Raw genomic sequence first — 22,531 nt, forward strand, 5'->3', positions numbered from 1 at the left:
AATCAGGCTTAGTAACTGATTTATCAGGGATCGCCACAGCAGAATAAACTGCCAAATGCGTCACGACATACAATGGAAATTATTAAAATGTACTGGTTTTAATGCTCATAATTAGATGGTTTGTTAATGTTTTCAGTGGTATTTGTAGTGGAAAGCATAGCAAAAGAAACCTGCTACCAATATGCTAAACCATTTTGGCAATGTGCTTCAACAAAGGTAGAAACTAGTAGCAAGGTGCTAATGCAAGCTAAAACACAATTTAGAAATGCTAGCAGTATGCTAAAACATGTGAGCAGTGTGGTAAATCAACTACAGAAATGTTAGCTAAACCGTTTACAATGTAGAAACAAGTATCAAAGTGCTTATGCAACCCTGCTGAAAAATCCAGCTTGAACCAGCCTAGGCTGGTTGCCTGGTTTTAGAGGGGTTTTGGCCATTTCCAGGCTGGTTTCCAGCCATTTCCAGCCTAGTCTTAGCTGGTCAGGCTGGAAAATGACCAGCTAAAACCAGCTTGACCAGCCTGATTTAAGCTGGACATAGCTGGTTTTGGCTGGGCTCCCAGCCTGGCTAGGCTGGGTTTTAGCTGGTCATCTCCCAGCCTGACCAGTTAGGACCAGAATGGAAATGGCTGGAAACCAGCCTAGAAATGGCCAAAACCCCTCTAAAACCAGGCTGGTCGACCAGCTAAAACCAGCCAACCAGCCTAGGCTGGTTTAAGCAGTTTTTTCAGTAGGAAAGCTAAAACAATTCAGAAATGTTCAAAGTATGCTAAAACATGTGAGCAGTGTGGTAAAAACAACTACGGTTATGTTAGCTTGACCATTTTAGCAATGGGGTACAACAATGAAGAAATGAGTATCAAAGTGCAAAGGCAAGTTAAAACACAATTTAAAAATCTTAGCAGTATGCTAAAACATGAGCAGTGTGGTAAAAACAACTACGGAAATGTTAGCTAAACCATTTTAGCAATGTGCTACAACAATGTAGAAACATGTAGCAAAGTGCTAGAAAGCTGCATTTTTGGCTGGGACTAATGTTGATATATTTATAAAAACTCTAATAAAAAAAGTTCATAGATAAATGTTTATAATGTCCCTGCTGAAGAAAGGATTCATTTCTTTCAAAAATAAATGAGTAGTATAGGCAGTACGAGGTTTGGTAGCAATGCAAATGTAAAATGAATAACTGTGTGATAGTCTGGTTTGAAAAACTCATATCTGTCAGATATGCTTAGCATCATTGTTCAAACAACTCGATTAGACTTTTGAGACAACTTGCAGTGAGCCAAGAAATGAATTTACTTAATTACAGTGACCAGTCTAGTTTATACCAGCACAGTGAATGTATTCCTGCATACTCAGCAGCTTTTTACTGGAGTTCACGGTAATGAAAGTTTTACAACACTCTAAAATGTCTGTATGTCAGCAGTCTGACAGAGGAAGAGCTACTCTGATAATATTGCCATCTTGCATCTTGTCTATTCAGAGCTACATGACTTGTCATCTCTAGAGTCACAGTTCAGGATTAGGGATGCGCAAAACTACACATTTTCAAAATTGTTCATGTGAGGGATTAATCAGCTAGTCTGTCTTCAGGAAATCCTATACAGTTTAAGAGTGTTTAGGTTTGTTTACCACTAGACACAATTACACCAGTTTCTTACCAGTAGATGCCAAATGAAAAGCAACATATTTATTTCAAATATATATATTACATATCTGTGGTTTGTTGTTTGAATTGTTTAAAATCAGTCCTAATACTTTGCTACTTTTGAATTGGCTTCAATAGAGAAAGATGCTATACTAGTAACTGGATCATGCTAAGCAACCAGTGCTTGTGTGTTCAGATGAGAGATGACCTGGAAAAGTTAGAGGACCGGCTGGAGTGGGCAAATAATGCGCTGAAGATTGACTGGACCCGCTGGAACAAGGTCATGAGAACTGACCTGCGATCAGCTTTTGTTGACACAGCGGAGAGGAATGTCAGCTACTATGAAAAGGTAAGCTGTTTGCTTGTTTTTTATTGTTGTGTAAAAGAAGTTTAACCTGTTCATTTGCTAAATGGTTAGAAACATAAATCCTAAACAGCTAACTACATGAGAAAACCTGCTACCAATATGCTAAACTATTTTAGCAGTGTGCTACAACAATGTAAAAATTAGTAGCAAGGTGCTAAAGGCAAGCTAATACACAATATAGAAAAGCAGTATGCTAAAACATGCGAGCAGTGTGGTAAAATCAACTACAGAAATGTTAGCTAAACCATTTTAGCAATGTGCTACAACAATGTAAAAACAAGTAGCAAGGTGCTAAGACAAGCTAATACACAATATAGAAAAGCAGTATGCTAAAACATGCGAGCAGTGTGGTAAAATCAACTACAGAAATGTTAGCTAAACCATTTTAGCAATGTGCTACAACAATGTAAAAACAAGTAGCAAGGTGCTAAGACAAGCTAATACACAATATAGAAAAGCAGTATGCTAAAACATGCGAGCAGTGTGGTAAAATCAACTACAGAAATGTTTGCTAAACCATTTTAGCAATGTGCTACAACAATGTAAAATCAAGTAGCAAGGTGCTAAGACAAGCTATAACACAATATAGAAATTTAGCAGTATGCTAAAACATGTGAGCCGTGTGGTAAAATCAACTACAGAAATGTTAGCAACATGTTAAGTCAAGTTAACATAATAAAACATCCAAGCAACCAGCTAGAAATATGTTAACAACATGTTAAGTTAAAACAAATTTGCAAGCTACATTCTAAACCATGCTAGCAATGTGTTCAAACATGCTAACAATGTTTATAAATTCACCTTAAAGTATGTTAGCAACATGCTAAGACAAGCTAACACATTAAAATGTGCAAATGCAACTTTAGAACCCGCCCACAACACTCTAAAAACAATAGAAAACACCAAAGGAACCATCCAGAATATTTTATCTGAGCGAATGGATCACCTTAAAACTTACATTTAAAATTACTTGTTGGTGTTTTTTTATAAACCTCACTTCTGAAAAAAAAACAAAAAAAAAACAAAAGAATAGAAACCATCATAGGATTAACAATGGTTATAGTGGAAATTATGTTGGTTTTAAATATAAACTGTAATAGTCCTCTGGGTCTCTAATGGTTGTTTTTAGCCTTGTATTACTGGCATGTTAAAAAAAATCTGAATGGATGTTTCAGAATGAAATCTTCCCTGAATCTCCAATGGAATGTGTCCCAAATTACACAATATTCTTCAGCTTAGTCCCTGATTTATCAGGGCTCACTACAGCGGAATGAACCACCAATTGTGTCCCAAAATAAACTAGAAACGATTAAAAATGTACTGTTTTAATGGTCATAATTTGATGGTTTGTTAATGTTTTCAATGCTATTTGTAGTGGAATACTTTAAAACTGCTATGAGGTTTCTATTCAGCAGGATTAATATAGCTAGTTGATCTGTTGTTGCTATTTTAAACTTAATCACGTTTTAAAATAGTGTCGTAAATGAGCAGATTTCAGAACCCAGAGATGCACATTCAAAGCTAAGAGGTGGTAAAAATGGATCCCGTTGAAGACTTGGCCGGATTGGAGAGGGAAGCACGTGGCCATCTGCCCACATTCATACGCTCAGTCGTCTGGATGTGTGCCAGCAGAGGGTGGTAGTATCTCATTTTTATCCTCGCTGACAAGTAATTGCACTCCAAGTCTATAAATGTTGACATTGCTCGCTAGATTGAACGCGTTTAAGCTGGTGCACTGCTTAATTTATCTTCTTTTTTTTAAGCTCTTCCTTTGCTTTTGAGTCCTGAACAATAAATCGCAATCTCAAAATTGAAAGTGTTGTACAAAATGTGCCATAAAATGGAGGGAAAAAGTTGCATTGTCAAAGCTTTGGAGATATTGTGATCTCTTGATACATGTTGTGCCCTCAGAGACTAACCTTCTGTCGGACAGAAACAGATGAATGAGTTTATTGCCAAATGAATATGACAGGCGCTCTGTTCTCGTCTCTAGAGAGGTCGAGATGTCCATAGGGTGTGTTCAGGTGGAAATAGAAGCAAAAAAAAGCTGTGCTGCATCAGAACTGACATTGTTGAAGAAGCTGCTTTAAAACTGTGTTAGTCAAACTGCTTATTTAAAGTCATTTTGACTAGACGAAAATGATAAATAATGTTAGATTAATTTAGAAATGTTAAATTAAAGTTAAAATAGTACTTTAATCAAAGTCAGAGTTAGCAATTGAAAAAATAGACGACAAATTAACAATATGCACTACAATATGATAAAAAACTAATAGGAATGCATGATATGATTTCTTTTATTTTATTAAAAAAGTGTGTGTGATTTTAGTATTTTTCCAAGCATATCCGATGATTTATTTTTATTTTATTTTAATGATTCAAGTAAATTTCTAAGCATGTCCTAGGAGTTATTTTTTTTATTATTATTTTTATTTTTTATTTTATTGATTCAAGTAATTTTCCAAGCGTGTCCTATTGGTTATTTTTATTTATATTGTTTTCAATTATTTTATTTTATTGATTCAATTAATTTTTTTAAGCATGTCCTATGAGTTATTTTTATATTTTATATTATTTTATTTTATTAATTCAAGTAATTATCTAAGCATGTCCTGTAAATTATTTTATTTAAATTTAAGTAATTTTCTAAGCATTTCCTAGGAATTATTTTATTTTATTTGGATGATTCAAGGAATTTTCCAAGCGTGTCCTATGGGTTATTTTTATTTATTTTATCTTATTTTAATAATTAAAATCATTTTCTAAGCATGTCCTATGGGTTATTTTTTTAATTTATTTTATTTTAATGATTTAAGTAATTTTCTAAGCATGTCCTAGGAGTTATTTTATTTAATTATTTATTTTTGTGGTCTTGTTCAAGTAATTTCCAAGCGTGTCCTATGGGTTATTAATTTTTATTTATTTTTATTTTATTTTAATGATTTAAGTAATTTTCTAAGCATGCCCTATAATTTATTTTATTTATTCATATATTTTTGTTGTCTTGTTCAAGTAATATTCCAAGCATGCCCTATGGGTTATTTTTGTTTTATTTTAATGATTCAAGTAAAGTTTCAAGATTCTAAGTTTGTCTAGGAGTTCTTTTCTTTTCTTTTTTTTTTATTTCTTTTATTTTATTGATTCAAGTAATTTTCCTAGCATGTCCTATTGGTTATTTTTATTTATATTGTTTTCAATTATTTTATTTTATTGATTCAAGTAATTTTCCTAGCATGTCCTATTGGTTATTTTTATTTATATTGTTTTCAATTATTTTATTTTATTGATTCAAGTAATTTTCTAAGCATTTCCTATTGGTTATTTTTATTTATATTGTTTTCAATTATTTTATTTTATTGATTCAAGTAATTTTCTAAGCATGTCCTATGAGTTATTTTTATATTTTATATTATTAATTCAAGTAATTTTCTAAGCATTTTCTAGGAGTTATTTGATTTAATTATTTATTTTTGTGGTCTTGTTCAAGCAATTTTCCAAGCGTGTCCTATGGGTTATTAATTTTTATTTATTTTTATTTTATTTTAATGATTTAAGTAATTTTCTAAAGCATGCCCTAGAATTTATTTTATTTATTCATATATTTTTGTAGTCTTGTTCAAGTAATATTCCAAGCATGCCCTATGGGTTATTTTTGTTTTATTTTATTTTATTTTATTTTAATCAAGTAATATTCCAAGCATGTCCTTTGGGTTATTTTTGTTTTATTTTGTTTTGTTTTGTTTTGTTTTGTTTTGTTTTATTTTATTTTATTTTAATTAATCAAGTAATTTTCCAAGCATGTCCTTTGGGTTATTTTTAGTTTAGTTTAGTGTAGTTTAGCTTAGTTTAGGAAAATCTTCCTAGATTTTTTGTTGGTGTTGTTGTTGTACTATTTCCATGCTGCTAAAACATAAGAAGTCCTAGATATTTAGTGAGGGTAATGAATTTTCACTGCTAAATGCAGCATGTAGCTTATTTCATTCTCCATGTATACAGCAGAATGATATGGCAAACAAAGCTTTAACCTTAAACTTTTATAATATATTTTATGAAGATCTGATATTTTATGAACGCATAAGTATTGACCTGGTGAAGCCATTTAAGCACCATTACAACTTATAAAACTAAAATGAAAGTGAAAACTAAAGCACAAGAAATGAATATAAATACTGCATGATTGCTGCGCTTTGTCCTGTTTCTCACATGCATTAATTTGTGTAACCTCCAGGCAAAAAAGCCCTTTTCATTTCTTGTGGAAGCTTAGTGCAGCACACCGACCTCAGAGTAGTGAGGTGTGAGAAAAGGTTAAAAATATAAATGAGAAATGCCAGACGACTGAGAAAATGTGTTTTGTTTTGTGACAGATTCTCAATAGCTTTCACCTATAGAGAATCTGTGGAGAAGTCAATGTCTGGTGTTTAGTAACCCAAGCTGTGTATTGGTCAGCCTATTTATTAGGTCCGCATTATGATTACAGTATATCAGAGGTTTTAATTTGTTGTTTGCATTATTTAAATGAGTTGTAAACAGTTTTAAGTCAATGTATATGCGCATGACGTGAATAGTATTTTTCACAAATCTAAAATAGGATAAAAAAAAAGTTTATGATTTTTGTATGCGAAAAGTTCCTGACTAATATTATATATATATATATATATATATATATATATATATATATATATATATATATATATATATATATATATATATATATATATATATATATATATATATATATATATATATATATATATATATATATATATATATATATATATGTATGTATATAATATATATATATGTATGTGTGCGTGTGTGTGTGTGCGTGTGTATATATGTATATATGTTATTGATTGGGCAAGAAATCACTCACTGAATCAGGGTTTTTCTTTCAGGTTTAAATACTGTAGCAAAGGTTACTACAGTCAAAATCCCTTTAAGGCAAGTTATTTCACCTCGCGGCCATCTTTGAAACACCTCTTGGGCAGTAACATCAAATTCTCCAGAACTACTTGCCAAGCTTATGATTAAATTCCATATTACGAATAACCAATAAAATTAAACAACAACTGTCTATTTAGTTTCATTTCTAAATGTTCGTATCACACAAAATCTGCAGAAACTTACGTCTGCTCCGAGCCCCTCCCCCAGAGAATTGTCATTCTATAGCGATCGCTGATTGGGTCCTGTACTAGAGAGCGGGGCTTCATTCGCCATATTGACAGTTACACTTTTCCCCATTCAAAATGAGACGAGTGACAGGTCTTGTGTATTCTATAGTCTTTGCTATGGTCTAACAACATCTGTAATACTGTCATAATAGTATAATATTTGCAAACTTTGTTGTCTATCCTTCATTTACTTGCATTTCTACATTTAAGTGAAACAAGTGTGATTCGTTTAGCGACTTTTTTCATTATCTGAGATATACTAGGCTATTGAAGGAAATTTTATTTAGTGTGTGTGTGTGTGTGTGTGTGTGTGTGCGTGCGTGTGCGTGTGTGTGTGTGTGTGTGTGTGTGTGTGTGTGTGTGTGTGTATGTATATATATATATATATATATATATATATATATGTGTATATATATATATATATATATATATATATATATATATATATATATATATATATATATATATATATATATATATATATATATATATATATATATATATATAAAAAGCTGCATACATATATAAATTATTATTAAATTATGAATCTCAGTGAAGGGAATTTTATTTTTGTTTTAAATAAAATATGTTTGGTCACTTGTTACATAACTTATAGATGACACTGTTAGGCCTCAAACATTGCAGCGAGTGTTTTTCTTACTGTTTAGTAATGTTTGTTATTGCATTTTTTCCTGAGCACTCAGAGTTGGCTTTTCTCCCCAGAAGCCACTCAGTATAGAAAAAGCTTCCCGATGTCATGCGCTCCAGCACAAAGACCATTGATACAGTGGTTCCCTAGCAACACAAAATGTACAGCACACTTATCTTTTCTAAAGACAACAAAATGACAGTGCAGTACGCCTTTTTAATTTTTTTTCTTTTGAAATGAAAAATGCTTTAGGTGTAATCAGTCCCTTATTCAGTTACTTTTGTGGAATTTTTTAGTTTAAGTAATAGTATCAATTCAGTATTATAGTAATATGATATTTGACTGGTATCACAGCAATGTCGTAATTTTACTATTGTGCCAAAACTAACTTTAATTGAAGTTTTTAGGCTCTCTTATGTGGCAGATTAACATATCGATATCACTATTTGTATTTAGACACAAATGGCACATTCCTTAATCTTACTACTAGTTATAGCATGAAACAAACATAATCAATCAATATTTCAACTGCAGAACTTAAAATTTCATATAGCAATATTTTTATGTGAGACAAGTCATTCGGTATCCATAGTTTGTTAGTTTGCAATAGTAATGAACTCGAATGTAGAGTATTTCTCAAAATATTTGCTCTCTAACTCATTATTTTGTTTAACTTTTCATTGATCTGTTAAATATTTTAAGCATATGTCATAAAATCAATCTATAATAACCAAGTTCAGCTCTCAATTCTAAACACTACCATATAACAAATTATAAATCCAGTTTCACGTCCCCCATTACACTTTAACCATGTAAACTCTCAAATACAATGCATCTTTGCACATAGCAGTGGGTGGGTGCTCAACATTAGCATCCCATTCAATAATAAATAAATAAAAAAACAGCATCCATGCACTGCAACATGGCATCTTCAGAGAATCACCATGGAGACTCCATAGCAACAAGGCTGTAGCTGAAATAATAGCAAAGACAGGGAAGCCGTCATTAAATGTACATATAATTCACCCAGTGCATGGTTTTTAGAAGCAGACGCATTGAAACCTGTTAGCAGAGTCCGAGCTAAACTGATGTTTATGATGCACTTCTCCTCTTGTTTTGGCATCTGATATGTGAGGTTATTTCTTAGGTGTGTCTTTGTTGGACAGTAGGATATTATTAATGCATGGCTGTATGATCAACTGTAGTCAAAGATAATGACCATCACCGTATCCCAGCGGTCATTAGAAAGGCTGACCAAACCTGAAATAAGCATCAACATGTTCTGTTTCTTTCTTTCGTGGTCATGGAGGGTTTTGTTGTGCCCTTAATAATTTTTATTATAGTTTTTATAGATATTATAGTTTGTTTGTTATGTACGGTGGAAAAAGCTGAAGCAATTTCCTCACAACAATTGGGAAAATTGGCCACAATTCATCGTCTGCATTCAGAAAACGGCATTTTTCCACTTCTGAATGTGATCATTTGATTTTCAAATTACTGCTTATTTGGCCGAGTTGTACTTCGGGTAAACAAAATAACTACTAGTGTATATATTATTTAATTGTGAATATAATCTGTTAAAAAAAATCTATAAATTGATTCATTAGTGTATGAATTATAATTAATAATGGACAAACAATAAATACTATACGTAATATTAATTAGTGCTGTCAATCGATTTAAAAACAACTAATTAAACACACTTTTTTGCGATTAATCGCAATTAAACGACTGAAACTTTTTTGGCTGTTCAAATGTAAAATTAATGCTAATTCAAGACAAAGAAACTATTTAAATTCAAAATAAGATTTAAACATAAACAACATACATGAAGAAATAAACCATCAAGATCCTCAAACGGTTGGCTTGCAAGCCATATTTATTACAGAAATGAAACCACAGGCATGTAAGTGCCATTTGAATTTCAAAACAATCAATGCCAATAAAAAACAAAAATGATTTCCATGTTGGATTCTAAGTGTACTGCTAAAAAAATCTAAAATACAGGCATCGCAAAGTGTTGAAGTGTTGAATACAAACAACTGTGCTCATTGTATTGCTGAGAGTTGAGAACTAATTATAAGGTAGAAACAAGTTTGCTTAGTCGTCCTTAACATTCAGCCAGATGCTAAGACAGTCCAGTCTGTTGACAGTATCGGGACTGTGGCCCTTTCTTTTGAATGATGTGACCTGAGAGCGAGAACAGTCTCTCACAAGCAGTATCACCGAATCAGCATATGAATTTCAGTGCCACTGGTGTTGCGACAAGAGTCTACCATGTAAAAAGCGTTTTTTGATTACCTTAAAGGAGTTGATTACCCAAGTCACGAAAGGCGGACATTTTTTCTTTCCATTTAACGTGGTATCAAATTCAAAAGGTTCGAATCAAATTATACGGTTCTATCTGACATTTTTGTCAAAATTGAGTTATTGACATTCTTATTAAATGACAGCTTATTTACATTATGGGATGATTTTTTTATAAGTTGTTTACATTTTAAGACTTTATTTAAAAAACAAATGTTCCACACATACTGTTTGCTATATGGAATGCAAAAACTTTGAAGCTCAATATCTCAAAATCATTCAGAACGCAGATAGAACCTTATAATTCCAAGGTGACGATATATATATATATATATATATATATATATATATATATATATATATATATATATATATATATATATATATATATATATATATATATATATATATATATATATATATATAAATATATATATATATATATTGAACATTGGTGCCTATTAAATTTATTATTATTAGTAGTAGTAGTAGTAGTAGTAATATTTGTAATAGTAGTATTTTTAGTAATAGTAGTATTTGTTGTTGTTGTTGTAGTAGTATTTTAGTAGTAGTAGTTGTTGTAGTAGTAGTAGTATTTTAGTAGTAGTTGTTGTAGTAGTAGTAGTAGTAGTAGTAGTAGTGTTTGTAGTAGCAGCAGTAGTAGTATTTGTAGTAGTGGTAGTAGTAGTAATTATAGTAGTATTTTAGTAGTAGTTGTTGTAGTAGTAGTATTTGTAGTAGCAGTTGTTGTAGTAGTAATAGTATTTTTAGTAGTAGTATTTGTAGTAGCAGGAGTAGTAGTATTTGTAGTAGTTGTTGTAATAGTAATTGTTGTTGTAGTAGTAGTATCTGTTGTAGTAGTATTTGTAGTAGTAATAGTAGCTGTTATAGTAGTATTAGAGGTAGTAGTATTTGTAGTAGTAGTGGTTGTTGTCGTAGTAATTGTTGTTGTTGTTGTAGTAGTAGTAGTAGCTGTTGTAGTAGTATTTGTAGTAGTAATAGTAGCTGTTATAGTAGTATTAGAGGTAGTAGTATTTGTAGTAGTAGTGGTATTTGTAGTAGTAGTAGTAGTAGTAGTAGTAGTAGTAGTAGCTGTTGTAGTAGTAATAGTAGCTGTTATAGTAGTATTAGATGTAGTAGTATTTGTAGTAGTAGCAGTTGTTGTAGTAGTAATAGTATTTGTAGTAGTAGTAATAGTAGTAGTAATAGTAGTAGTAGCTGTTATAGTAGTATTTGTAGTAGTAATAGTAGTAGTATTTGTAGTAGTAGTAGTAGTAATTATATACAAGTAGCAAGATTAGTGGTAGTAGCAAATATTCACAATTCATAAATTCAAATTTCTGCAAACTATAGAGCAGTGTTTCCCAACCCTGTTCCTGAAGGCACACCAACAGTACACATTTTCAATGTCTTCCTAATCAAACACACCTGAATCACCTAATTAGAACATAAGAAGAGACTCCAAAACCTGAAGTTAATTAGTCAGATAAGGGAGACATCCAAAATATGAACTGTTGGTGTGCCTCCAGGAAAATGGTTGGGAAACACTGCTATAGAGTGTGAAATTGAATGTGTCTTTATGTCGGCTACATTTATAGACTATAGCATAAACTTTTGAGCAGCAGGTGAATGAAGGTGAACTTGCACTGAAGTCCTGAGTGGCCTTTTAACCAGCTGCAGTTGAATCAATATCTCAATATCAGGAGTGACACAGACATCAGCTGCTTTCTTAAGCTCTGCTCTTTGCTGCTGAGATGAATCTAGCCATCCCTCGGCCTCAGACACAGCCCGTCACAAGAGCTTAACAGATCACATCACTCCTCAATCCTCCATTGATTAAGGCAAGACACTGTGATCAGCATACTTTCACAACTGACTGATTACATTAGTATTGCAAAAACTTTTTTTTTTTACACGTTATGTTAAATATAGGCTTATTTGATTATGTATTTAGCACAAAAACATTGGATTAAGTCAGAAAATTATTTTATTTTCATGTTTGTTTTTCCATGCTAGAAGTCAACGTTTTTATCCGCTTGTTAAGTGGTGACATGTTGGTGACGTATGTAATACTGTTTCCGGGTCCAAGCCGCTACTCATTTGAATTGAGGAAATATTCGTTTATGATCACTTTTTGTTAATATCACTCATTAAAGTGAATTTTATGGAAAATCAGTGTACGCAACAGTCTCTGGGCTTGCCGCATTACAAATACTAAAATTTTACCAATTTATAAAAAATTAATCACTTTTTGGTCATTGGATATTAGGCATGGGTATAAACATTGCGATCGTAATTTTCGAAGGTATTACGTCGCTTTGTAAACGTTCATTATTACCATTTAATGAGTCTCCCCATACAGTTTGATATAGCGCTTGGACCTGGAAGCCGCTTTGACACGTATATACATAGTTGAATTCAGAATTATTAGCCCCCCATTTGAATTTTTTTTTCTTTTTTAAATATTTCCCAAATGATGTTCAACAAAGCAAGGAAATTTTCACAGTATGTCTGATAATACTTTTTCTTCTGGAGAAAGTCTTGGGCTAAAATAAGAGCAGTTTAAAAAAATTTAAAAGCCATTTTAAGGTCAAAATTATTAGCCCCTTTTTCGATCGTCTACAGCAGTGTTTCCCAACCCTGTTCCTGGAGGCACACCAGCAGTACATATTTTGGATGTCTCCCTTTTCTGACCCATTAACTTCAGGTTTTGGAGTCTCTTCTAATGTTCTGATGAGTTGATTCAGGTGTGTTTGATTAGGGAGAGGTTGAAAATGTGAACTGTTGGTGTGCCTTCAGGAACAGGGTTGGGAAACACTGGTCTACAGAACAAATCAACATCATACAATAACTTGCCTAATTACCCTAACTTGCCTAGTTAACCTAATTAACCTAGTTAAGCCTTTAAATGTCACTTTAAGCTGTATAGAAGTGTCTTGAACAATATCTAGTAAAATATTATTTACTTTCATCATGGCAAAGATAAAAGAAATCAGCTATTAGAAATGAGTTATTGAAGCTATTATGTTTAGAAATGTGTTGAGAAAATTCTTCTCTCCGTTAAACAGAAATTGGGGGGAAAAATAAACAGAGGGGCTAATAATTCAGACTTCAACTGTAAAAAAAAAAAAAAAAAAAAAATTGATATATATATATATATATATATATATATATATATATATATATATATATATATATATATATATATATATATATATATATATATATATATATATATATATATATATATATATATATATATATATATATATATATATATATATATATATATATGAGAGAGAGAGGTGGGGGGGGGGGTGATTTGGAGAATATCTAAGGAATGCCTCTTTTTTTTTTTTTTTTTTTTTAGAAAAATTCCCCTAGAGTCCCCTAGAGTTAAATAGAGGAATTCCTCATGTCTGGCTGAACCACTTTTAGCTTAGCTTAGCATAAATCATTGAATCAGATTAGACCATTAGCGTCTCGCACAAGAAAAAAAAAAAATCCAAATAGTTTTTTTTTTTTAAACCTTTACATTTCTGAAGTTATAAGGTGTATAAAGACTGACAGTTTTTTATTTTTGTTTCTAAAAGTTCAAAACTAGATTAATAATAATAATAATAATAAATGCACACGTTATGGCTTTAAACATTTCTGTAGTTATATTGAGTACACAGACTGACAAAAAATCTAAAAGTTGCAATTCCTAAACTGATAGGAACTGGCTAGGAACTATATTCTCATTCAGGCGTAATAATCAAAGCTTGCTGCCATACCATGGCTGTAGCAGGCACAATATTACACAGCACTGTTACCTACAGTAGGTGGGGACTATTTTCAGGCACTGCATAATATCAATATAGGTTTTTTTTATACAGATGATGTGGAGAATATACAAGGAATACCACTTTTTTGTTGTTTAAAAATATTTTATAAATATTTTACTTAAGTCCCCAAGAGTTAAACAGATGAGTTTTAGCATTTTTTAAATCCACTGGGCCGATCTTCAGGTCTGGCGGAAGCACTTTTAGCTTAGCTTTTAGCAAATCATTGAATCAGATTAGCCCATTAGCATCTTGCACAAAAAAAAGGAAATCCAAATAGAGTTTTATTTTAAAAACTTGACATTTCTGTAGTTATATCATGTACAAAGACTGACTTTTTGTTTCTAAGAGTTAAACTAGATTAATCAACTACTACTACTACTACTACTACTACTACTACTACTACTACTAATAATAATAATAATAATTGCACATGTTATGGCTTTAAACATCCCTGTAGTTATATTGTGTACAAAGTCTGACAGAAAAAAAGTTGCTGTTTTCTAAAGCGATAGGAACTGGATAGGAACTATATTCTCCTTCTGGCATAATAAATCAATAATGTTTGCTGCCGTGCCTTGGCTATAGCAGGCACAGTGATATTAGGCAGCACTGTTACCTAAGTGGGGACTATTTTCAGGTGCTGCATAATATTGCGCCTGCTACAGCCATGGAATGGCAGAGTAAAGTATCTATACGTATGTTGGGAATTAACCAACTCCCAAATATACTCAACAATATTAACGTAGAGGTGCAGGTGGCTGATTCTTGAACAGGAGATCTAACATGTCTTAACTGACAGAAATTGGTTAAATATTATGCGGTCGAAAGCATTACTAATTTGAATTTTTCTAAACCTATGGAATAAGCAGGGTAAAGTAAGGGATTTTAAATGCCCTTTTTTGGAGGCAACCTCCCTAATTACTACCACCCTTTTACTAATTTGGGAAAGTTAATTATGGGTTCAAATGGGTGTGCGCAAATATACCACTTGCATATGCTTCATAAAAAAATACACAAAGGATTATTATTTTAAACATGCATAATTATTTATATACTACTTTAATTTGATAAATTATTTATAAATGATTATATTTAAAGACAACTACTATTATTTTTATTTTTTTATTTATATATCGTCAAATCACAAACTGTAGTGATCATACAATGTGACAATTTATTTAGAATTTTGTAAATTATGTCTAAACAAATTCAATATTCTGTTATATATATATTTTTTTTCATGTATTTATCAGGGTTTCTGTGGGTTCTTACAAAGTCTCATATTTAAAAATCGAAAATTTAGGTCTTAAAGTCTTAAATTTGCTGTTCTAGGTCTTAAATATTTTTGCACAGGTCTTATTTTTCCGATGTCCATGTAGCGCTACATCTAATGATCATTTAAATTATTTTTTGTTGTTGTTGCTTGGTTTTTGTGGTGTTGTAGTTCTTTATTTCACTAGTCCAAATGTAATTTGCGGTATTACAACTACAAATAAGACCAACATGCAATAGCCAATTAGCTTTCAGTTATTGAGCTCAGTTCGTGTGGCGAATGTGACGTCATCGCTGTGTTTGTGGAGGCTCGCTTTGGGTGCGCGCGACATGATTTTGGCTGGAGCTCACAAAGTTTGAGACTCGGGTGAACAGTTTGTGCGGCACCGCGTTTGATTTGAGTTGAATATGAAACACTTTGAAGAGATTTTGTCTGAAACGGGTACGACTGTACAGACATCTTTATGATCCGTCCATGCGTGATCATAGGGAGAACCAGATGACCAATAATTCTTGGCTAGAAATTGCAACAGCCGTGGAAAAGGGAGGAAAGTTTTTGTAAAAGTTTGGAAAAAACTAAAGGGATAAGTTTGTTAAAACAACAACAACAACAAAAAAAGAGGCCATGCAAAAGTAGAGTCCCAGGTGGTTTTAATATTACAGAATATGTTTTTCCACCAGTCATAGGTTTAACACTGATGTATATATTACAATTTTGAATTTAAAACAATTTACAAGTTACAAGCTAAAATTAAGTAACAAATTATGTCTTTGATAACTGGAAAGGAATATTTTAACCTATACAACTTTACAATATACTGATGCCCAGTTTCTAGGCTTTAATGGTGATAATGGTCAGGAATGTTGGACCATTATTGCCTTTTTAGCATATCAGTAGAGGACTGAAACTAGCCAGACAGTAATGTGTCAATTGTTGAGTGGGCAAAATAAATAAATAAAAAACCTCAGTATTTTTAGTGTGTGTACTTTTGCTTTTATTCTTGCTGTAATAAAAAAAATATAATTCTAGAGCAACCCATGTTCTGTTGCCATTAATATTTAACTTTAATAGGTTGAACTGTCCAATATATGAACAAAAGCAAGTGATGCATCAAAGTTTGATTTAAAATAAATCTTAAAAAAACTTTATAATTATTCAAATAAATTAGAATAATAATAAAAAACAATTAGTTTAAAAATATTGAATAATATTAATGATATGACCTAGTTCCAGAAACTTACTACTACTACTTTGCCTTGAAAAACCGCCCAAATTTTCAGTACCTGCCTATGTCCTTTTTTACCCGCAAAAATAAATTGAAGTTTCGGGAAACCGCCCAATATGGCAACACTGATCTCAATGGCGAACTCATGAAGTATAAAAAACTTGTCCGTTTCGTGAGGTGCACAATGTGGCACCAGGCGAAAGTATAAATCAGTCTTAAGATGTTTGTTTGTTTTGTATTTCTGTAGTTCAATGGTGCAGTCTTCAGTAACCTGTCTTTAGTACTGTTCAATTTGAATACATTTATTTTATCATTAATTTAGTGATTTTGCATTTTCTCTTTGTGTATGTGTGTTTTTGATATTGTGATATAGGTCTTAAATTTAATGCAAAATGGTCTTAAAAAGTCTTACATTTGAAATTATGATATATGCGGCAACCCTGATTTATGCAGTTATTATTTCTAAAAGCAGTAAAGATTTTGTCTAAATTTGCAAAGTTATTCTTTGTGGCTTATTGCTTTAACCCTTTAATTTCCACTTTAAAGTCCCCATGAAATCAAAAGTCAGTTTTGTGGTGAGCAATTCATCTGCGCATGTCTTTGAGAAATAAAAATTGCCCTGGTAATCAAATTTAAATCTGAAAGTGCACTTCCTGCTTTTTTATTCAATTTAATTCTCCGATTATTTGATTTTGAGGTATTAAGAGTGGATAACATATTTAACTATCAGTTTTGACCACTAACAGAAATAGTAAGCGGGGGAATTTTTTATGTTGTAATAACTAAAACCCTTTTCCCGATCTTTATGAATGAAATGCCTACTTTACTACATCCTATCAACTCGCAGTAGATAAATAACAAGCCACGCCCACTGTTTATTCATTTAAATTCTGTTTCTCAAGGAACTGCATCAGTTAACAAAAAAGGGTCACAGCTTCTTGTTTATGGGGATTTTAAGGAAAAAAATTGACCAATTTCTGTGGTTAAATTGTATTTCTGACACCCCTCTAACAATCTATTGTAATACAACTTTATTTGTTTGTCTGTTTAAATGAAATTTGTATCATTCCAAATAGCTTTGCCATGAAGATCAATCTGACATGGCATTTGATAAAAGATGTAATACAATTCAGCACCACTCTCAGCACATTTACTTGGACTTTTTGGTTTTAATGATAATCTATGAACAAACGGTCAACCAGTCGATTATGATGTCAGTTAAAGGGTTAATATTCTTGTGTTTTCTTGCAGTGTTTGGCTATATGGGAGTCCTTCCTGCATTCTCAAAGGACAGATGCTGAAGCAAATGGAAAGGACGACTTTTCCTGATCTCCCATGGTGCTTTTAGGTGATTGGGACCACACCAAACAGCTTTTATTCCAAACCATACTAATAAAATCCTATTCAGAGACTGAAACACCAAAGAGAGAGAGAGTCATCCTAAAACAAGCGTTTAGCAACTGACCCACAGAAATCTGTAATAGAAGAATCATTTCCTCTGTCAAATTATACTGCCAAATCTTTTATACTGAGACTAGTTTCTATGAGTTCAAAACTAGAATAATAATAATAATCATAATAACAACAATAATAATAATAATAATAATGCGATTCTCGGAAAGTGAGGATGCATACATTATTGCATCATGTGACCTTTCTGTTGATGATTTCATCCACATGACGTTTGAGATTCATATGTCCTGGCCTTTTGCAGATCAATGCAAATGCTGTTTACCTCTTTTCAAAGCTGCCTCGCTGCCCAAACCATTGGATTAGTGGATAAACAACAAATAAATGCACTCTGAATGGATGTCTTTTTTTGGATTGGACTGAATTGATCTCCATGCTATTCCATTCAGGTTACCAAAGCCACGTCTTTATGCAAACGTTGAAGAAAATGCTGACATTCCACAACTGTTTACATTGATGTTAAAATGCAGAAATCAAAAGAGTTTAACTGAAGCCTTTGAATATGAAATGAGTGCATTTTACAGTACGATTTCTGAATGCGGTGCACTATTAACAGAATGTGGAGTAAATTTCGAAGTGATTTAAAACTATACCTTTTACAGACGATTAGAAACATAATTGTCTTAGAATTATCTATGTATTCTTGGAATATAAATATAAACAATGCTGTTATTGAAATTTAAAAAATGTTTTGTGGTGTGTTTCAATTCTGTCTTGCTTGGCAAACTGAACAATGAATGTTAAACGAGGTTACAAATCACAAAATGATCACATGAAGCATTAAAATAGAGGTCTGCATTCCCTCAACCAGATGTCTTGCAGCACAGAAAAAAAATTTCCGATAAAACACGGTAGTGGTGAGTGAAATCTGAACGGGAGCGGATAGGCTAAAAATATAGCGTTTCCGAGTCCCAACGTCATTTCGGAACAGCATATCAAATAATACCTCAAAGTTTTAGCCTTTAGCAGTCAAGACTGGAACCTCAAGTGTTAGACGGCACTCATGTCTCATCACAAGGGGTAAACAAAACTGACATTAAGCCTACAATCCTTGCACAACCTACAGTTTTATGTTATCTTTGATAGGGCTGAACAAAGGCTGAATTTGTAGCAGGAGTGGTCGCGTGCAGAATAAAACCTTGCGGGAGTGGGACTAAAAAATTAGTCCCGCGCAGACCTCTACTCTAAAATGCTGCTTTAAAAACTCTTTGCTTTTTTGGATCAGGGTGGGGCCAAGCTGGAGCACTCTCTCGGATCCCCTGGGCTCTGTATTGGTAGGGGACATTTCAAATCGAACCAAAAAAACTAACGATTAAGATTGGCAATAAATTCGGAAAATGCAACCAGCAGAATCTGGGAATTAAAAAAAAAATAGACTTAAAAATACCCCCCATAGACTTCCATTCAAACGACAAGTTGCGCAGTTCGCTGCGTTGTGAAGTTCAAGCTTTGTGAACTCTGACCTGCGAAATCGCAGTCACATGACTTCATGAGACCAATCGAAAATCAAAACATGACCTTTCTAGATAGAAATGTAAAAATATAGAGCAATCGCATGTTTTTTGGAATGTCTAATCATCTTGTTTAATCCCACCCCTTTTTGCAGCACCATTTTGCATGCTCAAACTCTAGTGTGTGTATATAATATATTATATATATATATATATATATATATATATATATATATATATATATATATATATATATATATATATATATATATATAACCACTGTTTTGTTTTTAGTTTTTTTTTGTGTAAGAAGAGTAATGGAATAAAATACATTTATATATACTTGTATACCACAAATATTGTCAAAAGTATGAAAAAATATATGGTTTATTTTCCTCAAAATACAGGGGGCGCCATTGTATGGTGACCAATGGAAAGTGGATGGTCAAATGGTGGTCATGGTTGGTACTGCAGCCAAACAATCTTACTGTACGCTTATTTTTGAGGTATCAATTTCAAATTTGGAATTTTGTTTTTGAGTGAAACAAGTTTTTTTTTTTGAAGAGAAACAAAAATATTGCAATATAATAATTAATATATTTCTTTTAACTGTTCGCAAATGAATCTCATGAACATGCTTTTAATTAATCAAAATCATAGAGAGCAACCAAATAGCTTAAAGCAGTTCACTTACCAGAAGCTGCACGTCATTCAGAAAATCTCAAAGAAGCTGAAGATGGAGGTAAAATGATTTCATAATACCAGATGCCACTTGAGCACATACTGTAAATTAAAGCTAGTGAATTTGATCAGCGCAGCCCTGCTTTTGCTTGGCTTTATTTAAAAGTCATTTAATAGCTATAATAAATCAACAATCTCACTTTATTCCTGTTCATTATTTGCTGTGAAGCCAATCAGATCCCTGAGGTCTGTCCATGTGGTCATAAATATTCCAGAGATCTGGAATGAGAAGACGAAAACCAAGCCCAATCCACTACGGTCTCTGACAGAGGCACATGTTAGTTTCTCCACAGCAATATTAGTTTTCCATTTGGTCTGAAAGTAGGAATGTAACAGCAGAGAAGTTTTGTTTTTTTGATTTCTTTCTGCCATCAGCAGCAGCTGTTCTCTGACTCTGGCAGAAAACGGCTCTGCTCTAGGCTTTCCTTATGGACACTTGGAGAAGGGAAGAACGTGAACGCCTGAGTAACCAGATGGATGAAACAGCCTCAGGGATTCCTGCTTTTCTCTCAGTTTCTGTCAGTATCTTCCAGCACAAGACTTCAGCGTGACTAAAGAGACAGCGCTAGAGAATGAGCTGCCATTTCGAAGCAGAAACTTCTCATTCACCTCAGATGATTCTTCTCAAATGTTCTAAATTAAATTAAATGTATATATATTCACTTTATGACTACCGGTGTTGCATTTTGAATTGATACGTCTGATTTAAGAGCAAATTACTCTTATAAAACTGTTATTTTTAAAACAACTATAGTGCAAACAATTACAAATTGCCTATTACAAATGACTCTTTTGAACGGGTTCCTTTTAAATGAATCAAATCGTATATAGCCGGATTCTTGTGCGAATTACCCGTGAACAATTTGTTCTAAGTAAATAAAAAAATAATAATCACCGCAACCCTTCTAACCTTATTCATGGACAAATGACTCCATTACATTTTTTCAGTAAATCAAATACATACAGATTTAGCCTGAATCGCGCAAAAATGAATCTAATGAACATTCTTAGTGAATCCTAGCCCAACCAGCTTTTTTTTTAATTAATGTAAAGAGGTAGATCAAATACTATTGCATACATAGAGACAAATAATACAAATAAATAAATAAAAAGTACACAGAAATATACACAAAGACAAACAAACGGCAAGGAAATAAAAATAATTAAATAATAAAGAGACACAAAGGAAGAATATAAAGAGACAGTTTTTGTTGCTTTTGGATTAAAAGAGTTTCTGGATAGTTTCCAAATATTAGTTTGTCAATTTTAAAAAGAACTACAAAAAAAAAAAAGGTTTAGAGCCACTAAACTTTGTGAATATGAAACTTGGCTAATAGAATAATTAATTTGATAAACTTTTGCCAAGTTTTCTTTAGAATCGTCAAACAACCCAAAGAATATAACTTTAAAAGAAAATGAAGTCACTCATAATATAAGATTGAATAAACATCAACAGATCTGACCAGAATCTCTCTAGGAGCACTGCCAGAACAAATGAATAGAGTCTTCCTCAGAAGAGTGACAGTATGAGCAGTTCAAGAGTCTATTGACTCTTGTAAACAGTTTTTTGTGAATCAAGTTATACAGCGCCAGCCTGAGTAACAAACAAATAATTATTGTAAACAAGCATTTTATCAATAAATCGGAAGCATACAGCGCGATATTTACCCTGATTCACGAACATACAAATCTTCAGTCAGCAAGTACTTTAAAAGTGAATCAAAAGCACACAGAACAACGCAGGTAGCGTGATCTACGAACAAATGACTCCCGTGAACAGGTTCGTTTCTAAACCCCAGTTCATGAAGTGTGTCGTTTACCTGGTTACGGTTGTGTTGTGTTTTGTGTATATTAAATTATGGCTCTGGGTGTGAAAATGACCCCGTCAAAGCCTTCAGAAGCCGAGACAAACGTGCTCCAACATGCAGCTCAAGGATAATAAACAAAAGAGCAAAAGGTAAGTTATTAACGTAATTTGACTATTAAACTTCCTTAATGTTATTATTCATTCATTTCCTTCGTCTTTGTCAGTTTCAGAGGTCGCCACAGCGGAATGAACCATCTTAATGTTATTATTTTCCATGTTAATGATATTCCTTAACTATTTAATAACGTAAATCAATCAATTATGCTAAAAATCTATTTCGAAAATGACTAAAAATAATTTTAATTGCCCTCACATAATTTAAAATCTTAATAATAATAATAATAATATTAAGAATACCATTTATGTTGGCTCACAAATGGGGAAATGTTTTTATTTTAGTTCTGTGTTTATTTGTATTAATTTAAGGCAATACATAAAATCATTTATAGGTGCACAGATATTTTTTTCTTGAATTACTATGAAATGTCAGTGTTTATTGGGTAATCTGGATTCATAAAATAAAAATATATTTA

At 32.3% G+C, this 22,531-nt stretch overlaps 1 protein-coding gene across 2 annotated transcripts in view; it reads left to right on the forward strand.

Annotated features, from left to right (window-relative positions):
* The window catches only part of snx7 (sorting nexin 7), a 46,612-nt gene extending 28,333 nt beyond the window's left edge, over positions 1-18,279 (forward strand). For both annotated transcript variants that reach the window (XM_056450800.1, XM_056450801.1), the window contains 2 exons: positions 1,847-1,999; positions 17,721-18,279. In XM_056450800.1, the coding sequence (XP_056306775.1) occupies positions 1,847-1,999; positions 17,721-17,798 (231 nt within the window). In that variant the 3' untranslated portion in view covers positions 17,799-18,279. The remainder of the gene's footprint in view (positions 1-1,846; positions 2,000-17,720) is intronic.
* Positions 18,280-22,531: the final 4,252 nt, after the last annotated feature.

This window comes from Danio aesculapii, chromosome 24, assembly GCF_903798145.1.
Source record: "Danio aesculapii chromosome 24, fDanAes4.1, whole genome shotgun sequence".
Taxonomy (NCBI): domain Eukaryota; kingdom Metazoa; phylum Chordata; class Actinopteri; order Cypriniformes; family Danionidae; genus Danio; species Danio aesculapii.